Here is a 21,933-nt window from a genome sequence, read left to right on the forward strand (position 1 = left end):
GGAGCAAGACTATAAAGAAAAAATATATGGCAAACAAAGATATTTCATTCTGGTTCAGAATGGGTAAGATTGGGGCTAGTTATGGTTCAACAATCTGGATGAGTTTCCGTAAAGTTGAATCAATTTTCTTGAAAAAACTGATCTGGATCTTGCAAACTAGGAACAAGATCTTAATAGGAATAGATCTGATCATGGGAGATGGTGATTTCATCTATATATCTCAGAATCTTATGCATTTTTTTCATAGAAAGGGATTCTTCACTTGGAATAAGCTTATTGAAGCATGGTTGGGCCCTATTCCTATTTGGAAAGATTCTACTTGTATGGGCATGACTGGTGAATTGGCGCGTCAATGGGAGCAAGTAAGGGGTTGTCTATAGAATTGTGGTTTCTGCCGTACTTCAGAGGATGATGTCCTTGTTTGGAAAGGCAAATGTGCTACGGAGCCTGTAAGCGTTAAGGAGATATATACAAATCTTATCAATATTAAATGTAATCAATCCAATCCCATCTTTCCGGTTGTCTATTGGAAGTCCAGTTGTCCTCAAAAAACCATCTTATTGTCATGGTTGGTATTCCATAATAAAAATCTGACATGGGATAATTTACAGAAGAGAAGATGGATAGGTCTCGAATATTGTTATGCATGTAAGTTTGCTGAGGAAAACAATTTTCATTTGTTTTTTCAATGTCAATCTTCTCAGCAACTCTGGCATCGTCTTGCTGATTATCTTGGAGTTCCCTATATTTCTCATTCTTCTATTATCGAGGCTTATCTTTGGTGGAGCGGTCAAAAAGACACATGGAGGTCTGTCATCATTCTTGTCCTCTGGTTTATATGGAAGTGGGGGAATCACGTCATCTTTCAGGACAAGAAGGATCCATTTATGCCAGTATTCGATAATATAGTATCATCCATGGATTATATCCATGCAAATCCTTCACAGAATATCAAGTCAAAGCCTGCAGATCCTTATCCAGTGCATTCGGTTTATCCAAGAGCGTATTTTGACGGAGCAGCTCAGAATGAAAACAGTGGATGTGGTGTACATATTATCATGGATGATAATATGCAATATCAAATATGCTGAAATGGTGGTAGGGGCTCCAATATAAAAGCAGAGGCTCTTTGGCTGGCCTTCTTTCCATAAGTCATTATCTAAATATTCAATCACTTCAGATTTATGGAGATTCAAAAGTCATTATTGATCATGTCACTGAGAAGCACCAAATAAAAAAACAGCATCTTGACGGCTGGCTGAATAGAATCATGGATATGTGGAGGAAGATGGAAGACTATACTATAAGTCATATTTATAGATCTCAAAATGTCTAGGCAGATATCCTATCTAAAAAGGGTCTTATCACACAACTGGGCATCTAGAATATGGAGGTAATTTTTGACGCTGAGAGATTTCCTATTCAGGAATTCTCTCTCCCTGGTTCATAGCACTTTTTGTCACTCAAAAGCCCGGTATGTCTCTACTATTTCTATATTTTTGTATTTGTATATGCCACTATTTTGTCTTGCAGGTGGTAACAAATCTATATCCCTCCAAAATTTTGAGAATGTGGCATATTCTCCTCCACCATTCTATCATCAGTAATGTACCTTTATACAGTGCATATATAATGTTTATCTGAACACATGAATATTGTGGATATATTGAATCAGTCCTATCTGAATTTATGTATTTAGAATAGGTAAACTTATATTCATTGATGATATAATAATATTGAGCTTTTTCTTCTGGAAAAAAATTATAACAATCATGAGTGACAACCTAAAACCTAAAATAACGAACAGAACCCCTAAAATCGATGACCATCTCATGGAGGCAGTCAGGGCAATTTTAATTTATTGTTCATTTCATTACCACCCTTTACAAACATAACCCTAAAATTGATGACCAGATCAGAGATCTGGCCATGGCAATTTGAAAATATTTATTATTCATTTCATGAGTCATCGTCGAGAACAGAGTGCACACAATTACAACAGCATTTGACGAAGCCTTTAGCGAACCAGTTAACGAAGGGCTTAACGATTACTTTTACTAAAGCTGGTCGGCAACAGCATTTAGCGAACGGCTTGACTATTCCCAACGTGACCGAAGCTGATTTGCGGCGGCTGACAGGTGCAACTGTGTGAATACCAAGCATGTCTTTTTTGGCGCAACTCACATCAACGTGAACGTTACACTCCACCTGCTCGCACCCATATCTCCAAGTGCCGGAATCGATGTGACTATGGCAGGCGCTACAAGTATGTGGTTTCCCCTCTAAATCACCCATCACAAGTTTCAGTTTGTGATTTGCGTGGCCACCGAAGTCGAGTATTGTAGGGAGGGCCATACACAAGGGATGAAGCCTTAAGTTATGCGTGTCACTTTCGAACACATAGCCTTTCACCACATCCCAGCATGCGTTACAGCGATCCCCTCGAAGCCATTTGGTACGAAAGTTTAAGGTAACATCGCTGCGAAAGGGGTGTTGGAGGGCATCGGGAAGGGTGGCGCAAACCTCATGCAGAGTGAAGTCGTGGCAGGATGAGGATGAATCGTTAAGCTTACACTTGTAACCAATGTTGGCCCCAAATTCTTTACATCCGCTGCATTTGTAGGCCGGAAGGCCCTCCAACCGCAGCAGCTCATGGGCATGGCGGGTAGCGTTGAACAATACCGCCTGCGCTCTTTCTGTCTGTTCAATATCATCTCCGGCTGTTGGATTTGTATTCGACTCCGCCATGAAGGAGGCGCAGGCACAATAAAGACAGGCCAAATTTCTCTAAAGCAAACCGCAGACGAAAATGAGAGTGAAGTCGCTGGGCCAGAATTAACCCTGTATTAATAGGAGGTGGGAGGACGACTAAAATTCCAGGCTTCATCTGGTGCCGCTAATAAAGAAAGGTTAAGTAATAAAGAAGTAGACTTTTAAATTCAGCCACGCAAGAAATGTGATGTCGGGAGAGACTTTGTGCACTTGATTCTCATTTTAATGGGAATCATGGGCAGATTCAGATGTTTCAGAGTCCAAGCCTCACATGTCACATCAAATCACATGCAATTCAGCACGATGGAATATTCGGACTAGACTACTACAGCTAGACATCAAACCAATTATCATTTAATTTTATTAATTAATATCTTGTTACAAATTTCGAATCCACACAACTCCAGACCAGCAGTACAGCTATAATCTAATATTATAATATATATGTTGTAAATTACAGTAGCTAGACATCAAACCAATTATTATTTAATTTTATTAATTAATATTTTGTCACAAATTTGAAAGCGCAATTGGGAAGGAAAGTCATGTCTGGTTATCGTTGACTTAGACTCCGCTCGATAAATGTTAGGAGTAGTGAGAAAATAGAATCCAATTAACACCCAACAGACCAGTGCCGATCTGTCTGCCATGCTAATAATAACAAACTAAATATTTCGTGGAACTCTGATAACGAAAAAGCGAGGCTAGAAATATAGTAATAACAGCATGGAAATGAGATATAACACGACACGGCACATTAGAAGATTCGAACCACGTATTACGTAGACACTTCATAAGGGCATTGATGTATGTCACCTGTTACGTGTATATTTTTAGCCTATTCGTGAGAATTTGATTAAAAAAGGTGATATTGTTATCATTTTAAATATATTCTTAAATTTAAAAAATGATTCAGAGTCATGATTTTTTTTTTAATAAATATCATGAGTCATTTGGACACTCGTATCTTCAAGTTTAACCATTTAAAATGGTTAATTTAACATATTTTTTTAAAATAAAATTTCTCTATAAATAAATAAAATTCAGAGAAAAAAACAAAATTATTTAAAATATATTAATAAATTTTATGATATTTTTTTTAATAAGTAAATTATATATATAATCTTATATAAAAAGTTAAATTTGGTTTTCTGAATAGGGTTATATTTTAATTAAAAGTATTTAGAAATTTTATATAAAATTTAAAAATTATATATATATATAGAATAGGTTAATAATTGTTTTTATTTTTAATATTTAGTTTTAGATATATAATTAAATTATAATTTGAAGTAGTATTTGGTTTTAGGTATGGAATAAGATTAAATATTAATAAAATGTATTATTTTTTATTATTATTTTAAAGTGTTTTTTTTTTCCAAAGAAAAAAACGAATTCTATATAATCATGATAAAAAGTTACATATCATATACCGAAGCATTTCTTTTGCTGTATGACTAAGCATCATAAAGTTCTGCAGGAAGGCTATTCTACCTTCCTTCAGCTAAGAGAAATAGAGCTTCCTGAGCATAGCATGAGCCTCCTCTAAAGAGGAAAACAACTCCTTTCCTCGGCATCATCAAAAAAGAGAGAGTCAACAGTTTCCCATATGTTTAGAGTCCATGGTAATAAAGAAAACAGCAGCAAGCATCTTTTCCTCGGGTCTCCTCTATCGAGGAAAACAACCCAAAAGAAAAAAGATGCCCAAGTCTTGCATAAAACACGAAACAGATTTACAAAAAAAAGAAACCCTTACAGCTGTATACAAAAAGAAACTGCTTTGACCAGTCTGCTAAGTCTTCAGGGGTATGCAATCTATACATAAGGAGGCTAGTCCGAGACATGGATTTCTCCATTGTTTTCCTCCACTATTCTCCAACTGCCCAAAGCTTGTTGTAGACCTTCTTTAGAAAGCCTGTCTGTTGAATCGTTGCGCTCCCTGTAAATGTGATGAATAGAGAAAACATTAAAAGACAACTTTAAATGCTGAATTTCTTCTAATAAAGGATGCAAGATATAATTTTGACATCTGCTTTGATCATTTGCCCATTTGATAACATTTAATGAATCCCCAAAAATCTGAACTGTGAAGATGTTCCTGTGAATAAGCCAACATAGGAGAAGCTTTAGAGCAGATAATTCTGCGAAGTTATTTGAGCCATTGCCTAAGCCCACGGAAGCTTTTAGAGTTTGTCTTTCGTTTAAATGGATGATTAATCCTGCTCCAGCTTTGTTATTCTGAGAAGCTCCATCAAAATAAGCCCATGGCACTCCTTCCTTGATTTGTTCTTCTCTAACCTGTCTGGGCATCCTTTCTTCCTCTGAATCGGGTATGTTTGAGTAAATAGATGTACATTGAATGGCAATAGATTCAACAGGGGTTTCCTTGTCTAGAAAGATGAATCTGTTTCTTGCAATCCAGATGCCCCAAGAGATAATTGGAGGCAAATTCCACAATTTCCCATTTGAATATAAGTGCCACCATTTGTGCCATGCATCAGAGATGTTTTCCCCTTCCCAGGCTACCGGTTTTTGAATAAGCTTCTCAACCTCCACCCATACTTTTTTAACTACAGGACAGTCAATAAAAAGGTGTGATATAGTTTCAGAGTCATTTTTGCACAGAGAGCATCTTCCCGGCCCTGACTTAAACCTGGATTGGAGGATGTCCCATGTAGGGACTTTTCCTTTTAGAATACACCAGAAGAAAAGTTTGGCTTTTGCAGGGCACTTTAGCTTCCATAATGACTTTGCCCACCATTCCGGATCTCCCCAACCTTTCTTTGTCATGAGGAACTTGTATCCAAATTTTGGGGAATAGGATCCAAAATCAGCGTGAGCCCACACCAGATGATTCGGTCTGTCTTTAAGCCTTACATGAGATCTGGAAAGTTCTTGAATGTAGACCTTCCAGTCGTTCCACCAATGGGGCCGAAGGTCCAATTCCTCTCCTGATTTCCATGCTTGTCCCCATATGGATGAGTGACCAATTTTCTCTACCTAATTAAGGAAAAGAATTCCTTTGGATTCTAGATGCCTAATCAGGCCTGGGGGCAGAGCAAAATTCTCATTACACCCCACCCAGGGGTCCCTTCCTATTCGAAGATTTTCACCATTTCCAATCTGCCAAGACAAGCCTTGCTCAATAATCTTGAAGGCATCTATAGTCGCCTTCTAGACTACCGACACATTTCCTCCTTTCTTATCTGGGTTCCTTATCCAATCCTCTAGAGGGGTGGGGTCGATGTATTTCCGCTTTACCACTTTCGTCCAGAGATTTTCCATGTTGATAATTCTCCACCCTGATTTAGCCGCCAGGGAGGTTCCGAAAGCAGTGAAATCTTTTATTCCCCACCCTCCCCATTCTTTCGGTCTTGCCACTTTCTCCCAGGCGACCTAGGGGAGCACTGAATCCTCCTTTGATCCAGCCCAGAGAAATCTGCTACAGATTCTTCTTATCCTTTCCAATATTCCTTTAGGGACCCAGGTCAACGCAACCCAGTAAACTGGAATTGCTAAAAGGACTGATTTGATTAAAGTTAGCCTTCCTGCTCTGGAAAGCCACTTGAAGCTCCAATGAGAGATTCTAGCTTCAATCTTAGCTAACAGCCAATTCCAGTCCTTTTTCCTATAATTATCTGGCTTCAGCCAAAACCCCAGATATTTGAAAGGGTCTTCGAGGTTATAAACATCAAAGGGAAGAATAGAGGTAATTTGGCTTTTCTCCTGTCTGTTAAAGCCTTCCAAAATGAGCTGAGATTTCCTATAATTCACTTGCATCCCGGTAGCTTTCATGAAAAGCTCAAGAATCTTCTTGAGCTCCTTGATTTCTGACTGGTTCCCATTACTGAAGAGTAAGATGTCATCGACAAAAAGAAGGTGCGAAATGTATAAGTTGACTGCTACCTCCAGACCTTTTAAAGTTCCTTCCCTTTTGGCTTTTAGAATTAATTGACTCAATCCTTCTGCTACCAGAAGGAAGAGCAGCGGGGACAAAGGGCATCCTTGTCTTAACCCCCTTTGCCCTTTGAAGAAAGGAGAGGTTGCTCCATTAATAAGGACCACGTAACTGACACTGGTGATACATCCCATGATCCAATTGATAAATTCGACTTTAAAACCCATATGTGTTAACAGCATCCGGAGATAGGTCCAGCTAATTCTGTCATAGGCTTTTGACAGATCAATTTTCACCACTGCTCCTTTCCTTTTCATCTGTTTAACACTGTGAATTATCTCTTGAGCCACCCCAATGGCTTCATGAATTTGGCGTCCATCCAGAAATCCAAACTGTTCATTTGAAATGCATCTAGACAAAATTGGCTTTAGACGGACAGCAATCACCTTAGCTATAATTTTATAAATGCTATTGCAAAGTGATATAGGCCTGAAATCTTCAAACGATTCTAGAACTTCTTTCTTAGGAATAAGGCTATAAAGGTTGAGTTGAATGGCGCATAGACCATACCTTTTCTCTTGGATTCCTCCACCACCTCTGTTAATTCTGAACCAATCTAATCGAAGAAATGCTGGAAGAGTTCAATAGGCCACCCATCCGGCCTAGGGCTTTTGTCTTTGGCCATAGATTTTATAATACTCTCCACTTCTTCTTTTGTGACTTCTCCCATCACAACCTCGGCTTCTTCCTCCTCCACGTACCGGGGAAAACATTGGGTTGTTCTGATAACCTCTGCTAATGATGACTCCCCTTGATGAGAGAATAATTTTTGGAAATGGTTCCTCCCCATGAACAAGAGGGATTCAAAGGTATTGGCCTCTCTGCCTTCCTCGTCCTTTAACTTCTATATGGTATTCGTTATCTTCCTCCCTTTTGCATAATTGTGAAAAAAAATTGTGTTTTCATCTCCAGCCATCAGCCAGATTGCCCTGCTTTTCAACCTCCATTCCTCTTCTTTGTTCAGGAGTATTTGACTTCTTTGCTTTTCTAACAACAAGATCCTATCCTTCGACTCCTGAGATTCATAGCCATCCGATTCAGGATTTTCCAATTCCCCAAGCTCCAAGTTGATATTGATTAAATCTTCATGTTGTTTCTGCTTCCTCTTCTTTGCCCATTCCATAGTGGCCTTCTTCAATCTCTTTAAATTTTCCATGAAAAGAAAGCTCTTGTCCTCCATGGCGTCCCTACACGGGTGTTGCCAAGTTTCATTAAAAAGTTTTTGAATGATTCCTCCTGCATCCAGGATGCGTTGAATTTGAAGGGAGCTGCCAGCTTAAGGGGAGGCTTGGACAGCTCTAGAAGGACTGGAAAATGATCTGAGTTTCCATTTTAAAGTGTTTTTATTGGTTTTAAAAAAAAATTAATGGTAAGGAGCTAAAGTTTACCTCTTCCAAACTATTATAGGGTTATTTTAAATGGTGTTGTTTTTTTTTTAAACAAGGATCATCAGTCAACTAACATTAGTGGATAGAGACTAGAGGCTATGCAAGAAAATGGACTAACCATTAATGAAAGAAAACTATGCCCCCAAAAGAAAATAATTTCTTTTTCTTTCTTCCTTCCTTTTTGAAGGTGGCAAAACCAGATTGGTTAAGAGTTCATTTTTGTCAAATGTAGGAAAATAAGTTAATGGCCTAAGGTATTTCGAAATCCACCAATCATTTCAAGTGGCCTGATTTTTCTTGAATAAAAAAGATTAACCTAATATTTATAGTTAAATCTATCTTAATTCAGTTATCATTAATGCAACCAACCACATTCAACACCATTATTTAACTAAATACATACCACCTAAAAAGAAAACTAATTTTTTGAAAAACTTATCAAAACTTAGTGATCAAGGAGAAATTTCTAGATTGTTAAGGGACTCCTTGCAATAGGTTACGTCTTTCAATCCCCATGGGTGCTTACTTACCAAAAAAAAAAAAAAAAATCTAGATATTATATTTTAATGTACATTAACTTATCATTGAATAATTATTGTTCAAGGAAAACGATCACATCATGTGTATTAGTGGTCTATTAAACTATTTAGGGAAGCCATTGAAATTGAGAGAAGATCAAATAATCTTAACAGGGATGATCGATGGAAAATTAGTAGTTGTTGGATCCCTGCCCTTTCCTCTTAGTTTTTTCCCCTCTTGATCTAGTGGTGTGGTCAGTTTCTAGGTTTTTTCCCATTTTACTTTGGTTTGCTCGGTTTTCCTTTTTCTTTTTATTTTACATTTTATATATCATCATTTGATCTTACTTTACTTTATATTGTTGAATTGAGGCTTCTGTGATCCATATCAAGTTTAAGAGAAGATCTTCGGCGAAAATCACAAGATGAACCAGCTAGTGTGGTTCATCGTCAGGAACTACACTAGCTGGTTCGAAACGCGTCGACAAATGATTTATCTTGTGATTTTCGCAAAAAATCTTCTCTTAAATTTACTTTATATTCTCTTCTTTTTCTTAAATTTTTATTTTTATTGTTTAGTAGAATTTCTTTATCTTTGTTATAAAAGTTATTTCCCTCTTTTTAAGTATTATCTTTATTGTTTAGTAAAATTTCTTTATCTTTGTTATAAAAGTTATTTCCCTCTTTTAACTATTATCCCTCACCACTTTTTATGGAATTTGTTTTCCTTTCTTCACGCTTTATATATATACCTTTTTCTTTACCCAAGAATATTTTGTGTCTCTACTAATTCTTAGTCAAATCCAAAATTAGCTAATTATGGGATTCTACGTTGATTTTTTCTTTTTTAAGTTTTTAATTATTTAATTTTTATTATTTACTAAATTTGGATTTTGATTTTATTCTTATTTATAATATTTAACTTATTATTAAATAATTATTTCTTTAATTTATAAAAAATAATATTAATTTTTATTGTTATACCTTTGAATTTATTAGTTATATCATTCTTCCCCTTCTTCTTGACCCAGTCAAAAGTAGTAGATTTTATAGTCGTTACCTTATAGCTCGACGTTACTTTATAGATCTAGGAAGGATTTGTCCATCTATCTTTAGAGGAATTTGTCCATCTATTTAACCAGCCATCTGTCCATCTATTTAACTTGCGATTTGTTCATCTATTTAACCGGCTTCCATGATTTGAATCTTCATCTTTTCCTGACAATGAACCACACTGGATTTATCCATCTATTTAACTGACTGTTGGTTAGTTCGAAACAGGTCAACAAATTGTAATATCCCTATCGTGATTAACCCCACGTAAAAGTAATTTCAATTTACGAATCAGTTATTAACTGATTCTTGGTAGTTGTGGAACGGATCGAGGATGGAGGAAAGAAAGCGGAGGAGGCAACGGTTGGCCAGGGAGGAAAAGGGGAGTTGCCTTTGAGCGCTGGGGGGACACAATGAGTAGTTCCTGGCTTCCTCTTGAAAACTACCGGAATATGCCGCTGTTTGTCCTTCGTCCCGCTGGCCTGACAGACATTCTGGGGATTCTATTTGGTACGGTAAAGGAGCGTGCAGATACGGAGAAAGCCGGAATACGATCGCATCTTTTTATTTAAACGGCCAGAAGTGAGGATTCGAAGTAGCAGATCATTAGCCGTTTCGATGATCTCTCTTTTCTCATTCTATCATTAGCCGTTTCGATCTCTCTGCCATGCTAATAATAACTTACCAAATATTTCGTGGAACTCTGATAACGAAAGAGCGAGGCTAGATTTAATAACAGCATGGAAATGAGATATAACACGACACGGCACATTGAATGATATTGAAAGGAGAAGATTCGAACCTGCGTTTATGGATCAGTTGACTTTGAACATTCAGGCCTGTTATGCATGGGTTCCGTGACACTTCATCAGGGCATTGATGTATGTCACATGTTACGTGTATTTTTTAGCTTATTCGTGAGAATTTGATAAAAAAAAGTGATATTGTTATTATTTTAAGTATATTCTTAAATTTAAAAAATGATTCAGAGTCATGATTTTTTTTTAATAAATATCATGAGTCATGTGGACACTCGTATCTTCAAGTTTAACCATTTAAAATGGTTAATTTAACATTTTTTTTAAATAAAATTTCTTTATAAATAAATAAACTTTAGAGAAAAAAAAACAAAAATATTTAAAATATATTAATAAATTTCATGATATTTTTTTTTAATAAGTAAATTATATATATAATTTTATATAAAAAGTTAAATTTGGTTCTCTGAATCGGGTTATATTTTAATTAAAAGTATTTAGAAATTCTATATAAAATTTAAAAATTATATATATAGAATAGGTTAATAATTGTTTTTATTTTTAATATTTAGTTTTAGATATATAATTAAATTATAATTTGAAGTACTATTTGGTTTTAGTTATGGAATAAGATTAAATATTAATAAAGTATTATTTTTTATTACTATTTTAAAGTGTTTTTATTGGTTTAAAAAAAAATTAATGGTAAGGAGTTAAAGTTTACCTCTTCCAAATTATTTTTGGGTTATTTTAAATGGTGTTGTTTTTTTTTTTAACAAGGATGATGTGTCAACTAACAATAGTGGATAGAGACTAGAGGATATGCAAAAAAATGGACTAACCATGAATGAAAGAAAACTATGCCCCAAAAAGAAAATAATTTCTTTTTCTTTCTTCTTTCTTCTTTGAAGGTGGCAAAACCAGATTGGTTGAGAGTTCATTTCTGTCAAATGTAGGAAAATAAGTTAATGGCTTAATCTATTTCTAAATCCACCAATCATTTCAAGTGGCATGATTTTTCTTGAATAAAAAAAAAAGTAACATAATATTCATAGTTAAATCAATCTTAATTCAGTGATCATTAGATGATTTTCACCAATGCAACCAACCACATTCAACACCATTATTTAACTAAATACATACCACCTAAAAGGAAAACTTATTTTTTGAAAAACTTATCAAAACTTAGTGATCAAGGAGAAATTTCTAGATTGTTAAGCGACTCCTTGCAATAGGTTACGTGTTTCAATCCCATGGGTGCTTACTTACAAAAAAAAATGTAATTTCTAGATATTATATTTTAATGTACATTAACTTACAATTAAATAATTATTATTCAAGGAAAACGATCGCATCATGTGTATTAGTGGTCTATTAAACTACTTAGGGAAGCCATTGAAATTGAGAGAAGATCTAGTAATCTTAACAGGGATGACCGGTGGAAAATCAGTAGTTGTTGGATCCCTGCCCTTTCCTCTTAATTTTTTCCCCTCTTGATCTAGTGGTGTGGTCAGTTTCTAGGTTTTTTCCCATTTTCTTTTGGTTTGCTCAGTTTTCCTTTTCTTTTTATTTTACATTTTATATATCATCATTTGATCTTACTTTACTTTATATTCTCTTCTGTTTTTTAGATTTTTATTTTTATTGTTTAGCAGAATTTCTTTATCTTTGTTATAAAAGTTATTTCCCTCTTTTTAATTATTATCTTTATTGTTTAGTAGAATTTCTTTATCTTTGTTATAAAAGTTATTTCCCTATTTTAACTATTATTCCTCACCACTTTTTATGGAATTTGTTTTCCTTTCTTCACGCTTTATATATATACCTTTTTCTTTACCCAAGAATATTTTATTTCTCTGCTAATTCTTAGTCAAATCCAAAATTAGCTAATTAGGGGTTCTACCCTGATTTTTTCCTTTTTAAGTTTTTAATTATTTAATTTTTATTATTTACTAAATTTGGATTTTGATTTTATTCTTATTTATAATATTTAACTTATTATTAAATAATTATTTCTTTAATTTATAAAAAATAATATTAATTTTTATTGTTATATTTTTGAATTTATTAGTTATATCATTTTTTCCCTTTTTCTTGACCCACTCAAAAGTAGTAGATTTTATAGTCGTTACCTTATACCTCTACGTTATTTTATAGATCTAGGAAGGATATGTCCATCTATCTTTAGAGGACTTTGTCCATCTATTTAACCCGCCATCTGTCCATCTATTTAACGTGCAATTTGTTCATCTATTTAAACCGCTGCCATGATCTGAATCTTCATCTTCTCCTGATGATGAATCACACTGGATCTAATTTGTTCATCTATTTAAACCGCTGCCATGATCTGAATCTTCATCTTCTCCTGATGAACCACACTGGATCTATCCATCTATTTAACTCACTGTTGGTTGGTTTGAAACAAGTCAACAAATACTCATTAATATAATTATTTCCCAAATATTCTTTTATAATGTATTATATTATTTATAAAAAAAAACTAATTTTAATCTTTCATATATAATTATTTTTAAACACAAAATTATATATCTTTCTAAATTTTAAAAATAAAAGATACTAATATATTTTCATTCTCTCCTCTAAATCAATAAATAAGTTTAAACTAGTAACTTCTTTGCATATCTAAATAATGTTGCATATCTAAATAATAATGTATTTAAACCATGTCTGTATTAAAATTTTACTAAATAAGTTTAAACTAGTAACTTCTTTACATATCTAAATAATAATGTATTTAAACCATGTCTGTATTAAAATTTTACTAAATATGATTAACGTTAGATTATGAAACATCGGCTCTCTCGACATGTTTTTCCATTGCCATATAACATTAAAATGATATGATTTAGCTCTCATGAAATTGATCACTACATAATTTAACGTTTTGTTTCCAAATAATTGTGTTAAATGCCGTGTATAATAATTAATATTGTATTTTATGATATAATATAGATATCGGCTTCTCCATTTACAGAAAGGAAATATCACTGAGAGGTAGTAATCTCCTACTTTTAATCGTAACCTTAAGTGTTAAATGTAGTGTATAATAATTAATATTGTATTTTATGATTTAATAGAGATATCCACTTCTCCATTTATAGAAAGGAAAGGCAGTAATTTCTTATTTTTAGGTGTAACTTTGAAAAATGTAGGTATGGGAGGAAGGTCTTCCCTCACATCGTTCACTTTTCACTTTATTTGCCTAATTATTGTAAATTATATATTAGTCAATAAAAATATAATCAACAATTGTATGGATTTTTTATTTTATTTATTTAGTAAATGTAAATTATATATCATATTGTTAAAAAGAGTTTTTAGATAATTGTGTAACATGATTGAAGAGCCCAACATTTCAAGTGAACACTTCACCCATTTTCAGGGGCAAGAAGCAAACTGATGGTAGGAGTGCATGACCATAATATATGGAGAATGAGGTTAATAAAAGTATAACTAACAATTGTACCTAGAAGTGTAAAGGAACTTTCTATGGTGAAGAAAATACAATGTTAGAGGTGTGGCTCTAAACATATGTTTGTTTTCTTAGTTAAGGATTTCTAGGATAAATATTTGGGTATTACAAGTCTATTATCCATTGTTTAATTTTGTAATTATGAAGAATCTATGTATGCATTACTATACTATAAAGATTTAAAATTTACATTTGGTATCATTGTAGTTGTTGGCTTGAGGCACTTTTGTTGCTAAGGGTTTAGTTGTACGTGGTCTATGAACCTAGTTTGAATGGGAGCTATGTGATGTTGATTCTTGTGGTGAAAGAAAATGGAAAACAATTTGAAAATAAAGATCAAGAAATTTAATGGGAAAAGCTTTGAGCTACGTAAGTCCAAGATGGCATAACAAAAAACAATGAGTCAGGTGGACCCTAGCAGTGCACCTATGGGTATGTGGGCATGTAGACAAAATATTGGACAACGTTGGATAAGAAAAGCACAATCTAGTTATGTATTTCAGATGCATTATTACTAAAAGTTTTGTAAAATTTACAACCTAAGGCATTGTGGGATAAGTTAGGGGCTTTGTATAAATCCAAGTCTTTAGTAAATAAAATTTTCCTTTCAAAGAAGTTGTAAGTTGATTTCCTATGTAAATAAAATAAGACCAATGTCATGGGACACATATTCCAAGCTGAACGTTGGGAAAAATGTAGTGATGGGTATCACTTGTGATTAATTTATGGCTATGGAAATTGTAAAAGGCAATGGAAAAGGAAAAAAGGAAATAATTGTCATATATTTATGAAAAATAAAGGAAAATAGAAGAAAAGGAAGGTAAAGAGACACAAATTTGCAAGAGAGAGAAATTGAAAGGAAAATGAAGAAAATAGAGGTCTCAATGATAAAATTGCTTCTAAGGATCATTTGCTAATTTTTTATAGTTTTTGGGTTCATATCTCTTCCACTGTCTCATTCTCTCATACTCTTGCACACTTAGAGCATTCTTGGAGCATGCTTGGAGCACTCTAGTATTCACCTGGATTTGGAGAAAGAATTAAAATGAAAGTAAGAAAGCGCATGGAAACAACTGGATCAACTACTACAGCTGGATTTCTTTGCAGGTAATAGGTTTCACGATTGATTTGCTTGCTGATTCCTGGATGCATGTTATATGCATGTGATTTTTGGTTATGTGTTGTATTTGGCATGGAGATTTTTCTGGATTGAAGACCTTGCATTTCCATTTCCTGGATAGCCATGGTATTGTGGGTTTTTCCACTTGGTTATTTTTCTGATTGGTGCTCATGTTCCTTATGACTGTGGGTTGGAACAAATGCTTTGAAATCCCCAGAACAACTTGGGGTGAGTTACTAGTCCTGGAGCCTAGGTTGGGACAAACGTTTTGGAGCCCTTGGTGATTTGATTTACTAGTCCTTGGAGTCGGGTTGGAAAAATTCTCTAGAGCCTTGGAAGTTTGTGGGTTGAGTTACTAGTTCCTAGAGCCCTAGATAGCTTGGGTAGAGGCCGATCTAGTTGGCGTTAGTGATGTCTGACTGTAGAGGTGGATTCACTGTGGTTGAGGGTTGAGGTAGTATAGCCTCTGGAAGCCCTGTTTGGTTTCATCCTCATTTATTCCATGAGATCCCACATGCATGCTTGGAATATGGTGCAAGGGGGATTAGATGAAAGAGAGATTTGGTTCATCCTAATCTATGGTCGGGTGGTATGTGGAAGTCCTTAACTTGGTTGGTATTTTCATTTATTAATAAGATTTATTCTTCTACCATGATTCATGTGTACTTGCAGTAATTATATTGGTGATATTATGTATGAGTTATTATGGTTCCTATCTTAGTTATTTTCTGGTTATATGTTGGTTATATGATGTGTACCATCTGTGGATCTCGTCATGAATTATTTAGTTATTGATTGGTTGATGAATGTATAGACTAATAAGTGTTGCTACAGCTATGTGGAGAGGGCACAGATCCTTCTTGATGATTCTCTTGCGAGATTATTGAATTAGTGAAAAGATATGCATTTATAACCTACAGGTACTATGTACACAAAGTGTTTGTCTAAATGAATAATTGGACCTCTAACTTCTCGGGGTCGTAACTTTGGCATATAATCTTCATTTGACTACATAAATACCTCATTTCGAATATTTTCATGAGGAGGCCAAGAAAAAATTGTGTGAAACAAATTTGGGTACCTTTTTAGTCTCTTCATTTTCATTGAAAATGTCGTTTAGGCCCTCAAAACGGCCTCAAAAGTTTAGAAACCGAAAAACTACCAAAAATAGAAAGTTGTGTTAAATTTAAGGAAACAAATTGAAATGAAATAGTCTTGGGTCAAAAGAGGTTGATAATAGTGTGATCATGTGTCACTAGGTGTTTGCAGTCAGTGCTAAACATGTGGACCCCATTTTCCATAAGTGCATCTTGGAAATCAGGTCTCACAGAGTAACTCTCATCTCACATTTACCCTAGCGATCTTGTGAGGGAGGGTTGGTTACAGGGTGGTATCAGAGCTTCCAGGTTCAAACACTTGGACTAGATGGGCTAGATGTGATTGTTACGTATTCATGATTGATTATCTATGTGTTTATCATGCACGCATGTTGGTTATTTGTCATGATGCCCATTGTCACAGTTGTGTCCTCATGTAGAGGTCGATGATGTTGATATGTTGAGATGATATATATATATATATATATATATATATATATATATATATATATATATAGATATAGATATATATAGATATATCATGTTAATTTGGATTGATTTGTGTAGACGAGAAATCCTCCCATGAAATTCACTTAGGTATGTTTCAGTATGTTTATATTTGGTTATCTAAAATGGTATGTTTGCAGGAAGAAGATCAGAGATGACAAGAAAAATGGTGGATTACAGTTTAGGTGACTTTCCTTATAGCTCAGATGAGCAGCAAAGAGATGAGTACTCTATTGAAATAGCAAATACCTTGAGAAGTTTAAAAGAAGAAATCAGAAGTTGTAAGGCGGATAATGATAGAATCATTCAGTCATAAGAAAGACTTGCCAGAGCTGAAGAAAGAAAGCATAGGTAAATGCAGTGATTGTTTAGAGTTTATTATAGTTGCAGAGACAGGGACATCCATGTGTCAGTTATGGATAGGAGGAAAGTAAAAATGGGGCATATGGTAGCAGTTCTCATGCAGGGCACAGGTCGGACAAGGATGATATGGTCAGAGGTGGAAGATGGAAGGATACACCTGACATGACAGGTAGTGGTTATGGATTATATTCTAGTTCTGGATCAAAGAGACAACATGATCATCATAGCTATCATCTTTATAGGAGGAGTGAGAAGCAGTACTTGTCAGATGAGTTTAACAAATCCAAACTTCCTACCTTTGATGGAGAGTTGAATAAACCAGAAGATGAAGAAGCATGGTTTCATGGGATGAAGAAGTTCTTCGAGCTGCATGACTATACAAAGAATATGAAGGTCAGGCTAGCCATTTTTAGTCTCAAAGGGAAAGTAGACATTTGGTGGGAAGATGTGAAGCATGTCAAAGGCATCAAGATAGAGGAGTTGAGTTGACATGAATTCAAAAGACTTTTCAAAGAAGTATTTGTCAGAGAGATACTATGACAATAAGGCTAAAGAGTTCTACGAGTTGAATATGGGATATATGACAGATGAAGAGTATACGGCTAAGTTTTTGGAGTTTTTGAGGTATGTACCATATCTTAAGGATGAAAAGATAAAAGTTTAAAGATTTGTTAGTGGATTGTCATTATCATTTAAGGATCAGATTGAGTACGATGACCATCGGACATTGGAGGAAGTAACTGGGAAGTTTAAATGTTGTCATGAGTAGTCTAAGCGTAATTCGGAACCTAGGCAAGGTTGGAAAGGTAATGACGAGACTAAGGGAAAGTGGGATAAGAAGCAAGAAAGACCTCAAGATGCAGGTAACAAGGAGAATACAACGCCTTACAAGAAATTCAATGTAGTTGATAGAAGATAGGGATTTCAGTCTGAGGAGTAGAGCAAGGGTGATGGCAGGAAGCCATTGCAGTTCTGGGCTTATGGGATAGATAATTGCAGGAGAGATTGTCCACAACATTAAGGTGGCACACCTCTTATTTACATTTCTAAGGAGGTACAAATAGTTGGGGATGTTGGACATGGTATTCCTCAAATTTGTGCAGCATTGGATAATAGGCAGGTTGATCATCAGGCATCTATTATCGAGATGAAAAGTAAGCTTTGTGAACAAGTTGTTTCTATTCTTATTAACCCTAGATTTAACTATATTTATATCAGTCATGACCTAGTGGATAAGTGTTGCTTTAATAAAGAAGTGCATGCAGATTCTTGGTTGGTGCAATTAGCTATAAGTACTAAGAAAAGAGTTCATCATTAGGTAAGATCTTATGCATTTAAGTTTAACGGTATGTCTACATCGATGCATCTAAATGTACTTCCATTGGGATCATATAGTATGTTGTTGGATATGGATTGGTTGTATATTCACATGATTAAAATGGATTGCTATGATAAGGTTATTGAGTGTCTGGACGATGATGGAGAAAGGAGAATCTTGCAATGTAAGAAGAATCTACGATGGTGAGAATGGTTACAGGTATGCAGGAAAGGGTGTGTGTTGTTTGTGAAAGGGTGTGTGTTGTTTGTGAAGGAGGATGGTACTCTAAGGTTGTGCATTGATTACAGGAGATTGAGAAGGTGAAGATCAAGAACAGGTACCCATTTCTGCAGATTGATGACTTGTTTGATCAGTTTAAGGAAGAAACAATGTTCTGAAAGATTGATTTGAGATCAGGATATCATCAGGTACGCATCAAAGAAGAGGAAATTTACAACACTGTTTTTTGAACTAGGTATGGGCATTATGAAATTGTTGTAGTTCATTTTGGTTTGACTAATTCCCCAACTACTTTCATGTGTTAATGAATAGTGTGTTGCATCTTTATCTTGACAAGTTTGTGATAGTATTCATTGATATGATATATTTTACATCTTCTAAGAAAGAGGAAGAGCATGCAGAACATTTAGCAACAGTGTAAAAATTGCTAAGAGAGCATCAATTGTATGCCAAGGTTAGTAAGTGTATTTTCTTTCATACATAAGTTCATTACTTGGGACATGTTTCCAAGGAAGGCATAGCAGTGGACCCGGAAAAGATTAAAGCTATCATGGAATGGGAAGTGCCTAGAAATATGGATGAGGTTAGATCATTCATGGGGTTAACAAGTTACTAGAGGAGGTTCATGAGGAACTTCTCACGGATTTCCTATCCTATTACATCTTTGCAGAAAAAAGGAAAGAAATTTGAATGGATAGAGGAGTGTGAAACCAGTTTTGAGAAGTTGAAGAAGTTGCTTACAAATGATCCAATTCTAAAAATTGTAGATCCAGATAAAGAGTTCATGGTGTGCACAAGTTCTTGCAAGAGAGGACTTAGTGGAGTCCTAATGTAGGAAGGACAGGTAGTATGCTACGAGTCAAGTAAGTTGAATGAGCACATGCAGAACTGTGTGACTCATGATCTCGAGTTAGCAATTATCATCCACGCCTTGAAGATGTAGATACACTATCTTCTTGGCAAGAGGTTTATGACGATGAGTGATCACAGTGTGTTGAGATACTTGTTTGAACAACCTAATCTTAATTTTGGGAAAGCTAGGTGGTTAGCCACGCCTAGTGAGTTCTACTTCGAGATTAGGAACATTTCGAGAAAAGAGAACATGGTTGCAAATGCTCTTAGCAGAAGAGTGCAGGTAATTCACATTGCACTTATGAGTTCATATGGGACAGAATTGTGGGAGCGATCTTATAGGGTGGACAGCATGATGACATGTACCATCAGCTTAACCATAGGTTACAACAGTAGAGCACAGATGACCAGAATGTGGATTATCATCTCATGGTATATGGTTTGGTGAGCTTAAGAATCTTATCTTGAGAGAATTTCATGTTAATCTGTATTCAGGTCACCCGAAATATTAGAAGACATTGACAACAGTTAATAAATTCTACCATTGGTTGAACTTGAATAAAGATCTACCTGAGTTTGTTGCAAGATATTTGGATTTTCAACAAATAAAGGTAGAATGTAAGCATTAAGGTGGTTTATTATAGTTTATTTTGATTCCAGAGTGGAAATGGAAGGTCATTTCCATGGACTTCAATACAAGTTTACCTAGGACATATAGATAGCATGATTCCATCATGTTTGTGGTTAACAGGTTGACCAAGGTAGCTCACTTCATCCCAATGAAGTCTATTAATTCAGCTAGCGACATATTTCAGATTTTCATTAGAGAGATACTAAGATTGCTTGGTGTTCCTAAGAAGATTGTATTTGACATAGACTTCAAGTTTACTTCCATGTTCTGGAAGGAGTTGTTTGCAGGTTTGGGGATAGAATTGGCTTTTAGTATAGCCTATCATCCGCAGACAGATGGATAGACAGAGAGAGTTAACATGATTCTGAAGGATATGCTAAGGATGTATTTTATGCATTAGCAGAGGAAGTGGGAAGAGTACCTTCCACTAGTAGAATTTGTGTACAATAATGAGTATCATAAGTCCTTGAGCATGAGTTTGTTTAAGGAACTTTATGGGTTGAGTTGTAATACTCCCATTGACTAGAATGATCCAATGAACAATTTATTGATTGGAGTGGACATGTTCGCTGAGATGGAACAGGAAATTCAGGTTATTAAAAGGAATTTGAAAGCAGCACAGGACATGCAGAAGAGTTATGTAAATCAACACGGGGTATTTAAGGAGTTTCAGGTTGGGGAGCATGTGTACTTGTGCATCAAGCTCAAGAAGAGATCATTGAGGATTGGGTCATGTGCTAAGTTGGCACCTCGGTATAGTGGGCCTTTCGAGAACCTTGAGAGGATTGGACTAGCGGCCTCAGGCTCTAGAATTGCATTGTCGCTCACAGTGAAAGTCCATGATGTTTTCTATGTTTCATTGTTTAAGAGGTATGTGAAGGATTTTGATCATGTGATTGACTCGTCTCGCAATGAGTTGTATTATAAAGATCCAATAAGTGATATGATTGTCATGTTATTCATATTGGTCATGGTTTGTAGGTGTCATTGTAAATATTGCATCGAGCTATGTTATAAAGCTCCATGGGCAGTATGTTTTGTTTTCAGTGATTCACTTGTCATAAGTGTCAAAGTACATCGAGGTTGGTGTTCCCCAAGGGGAGGGGTTTGTAACACCACCTAGTTGATTTTCCATGTAAATAAAATAAGACCAAGGTCATGGAACATGTATTTCAAGCTTAATGTTGGGCAAAACATAGTGATGGGTATCACTTGTGATTAATTCATGGCAATAGAATTTGGCAAAGGAATTGGTAAAAACAAAAAGACAATAATTAGAATTTATTTATGAAAAATAAATGAAAATAGGAGAAAAGAAAAATGGACACAAATTTGCATGAGAGGAAAATTGAAAGAAAAATGAAGGAAAATGAAAATCAAATTATAGTGGTTTTATTATTATTAAAAGAATTAATATATAAGTTAAACATACATACATTTAAAAGAATATGGAACAAGATTCTCAACTATGAAGATTTACTCCCACTTTATGATGGAGATTCTTAAGTTGTAAATAGATTTTGTTAAAATACAGTGTGTTGATACCATGGCTTATCAATATCTCATTTCAAAAAATCATATCTCATTTCAAATGGCACTTCTTCATATGTCATGTTTTATTTAATCAATTTAATTAAAATGACAAAAAAGCACAATAATAACACTATATATTATATATTGATAACTATAAGATAACTCCAATAGTTAGAGCGGAGTCACAAAGCCAAGGTCCATCGAATAAAAACGAGTGCACAAAGGCTGAAGTAAAAGACAAATGAAATTATGTAAGAAAAACGAGTGGACAAAGCGAGCTTAAGGAAAAGATGAATGATGAGCTCGTGGCCGAAACTAAAAACAAAGAATGC

At 34.9% G+C, this 21,933-nt stretch overlaps 1 protein-coding gene across 1 annotated transcript; it reads right to left on the reverse strand.

Annotated features, from left to right (window-relative positions):
- Nucleotides 1-1,959: 1,959 nt before the first annotated feature.
- LOC149201745 (uncharacterized) lies at nt 1,960-2,829 on the reverse strand. The gene has a single exon (XM_089401352.1). It carries the CDS (start codon nt 2,746-2,748, stop codon nt 1,960-1,962), a length of 789 nt encoding a protein of 262 aa, XP_089257478.1. The 5' UTR covers nt 2,749-2,829.
- Between the last annotated feature and the right edge of the window lie 19,104 nt (nt 2,830-21,933).

The sequence above is a fragment of the Pinus tabuliformis genome, chromosome 2_1, assembly GCF_031772625.1.
Source record: "Pinus tabuliformis cultivar Carrire ecotype Pingquan chromosome 2_1, CPIR1, whole genome shotgun sequence".
Taxonomy (NCBI): Eukaryota; Viridiplantae; Streptophyta; class Pinopsida; order Pinales; family Pinaceae; genus Pinus; species Pinus tabuliformis.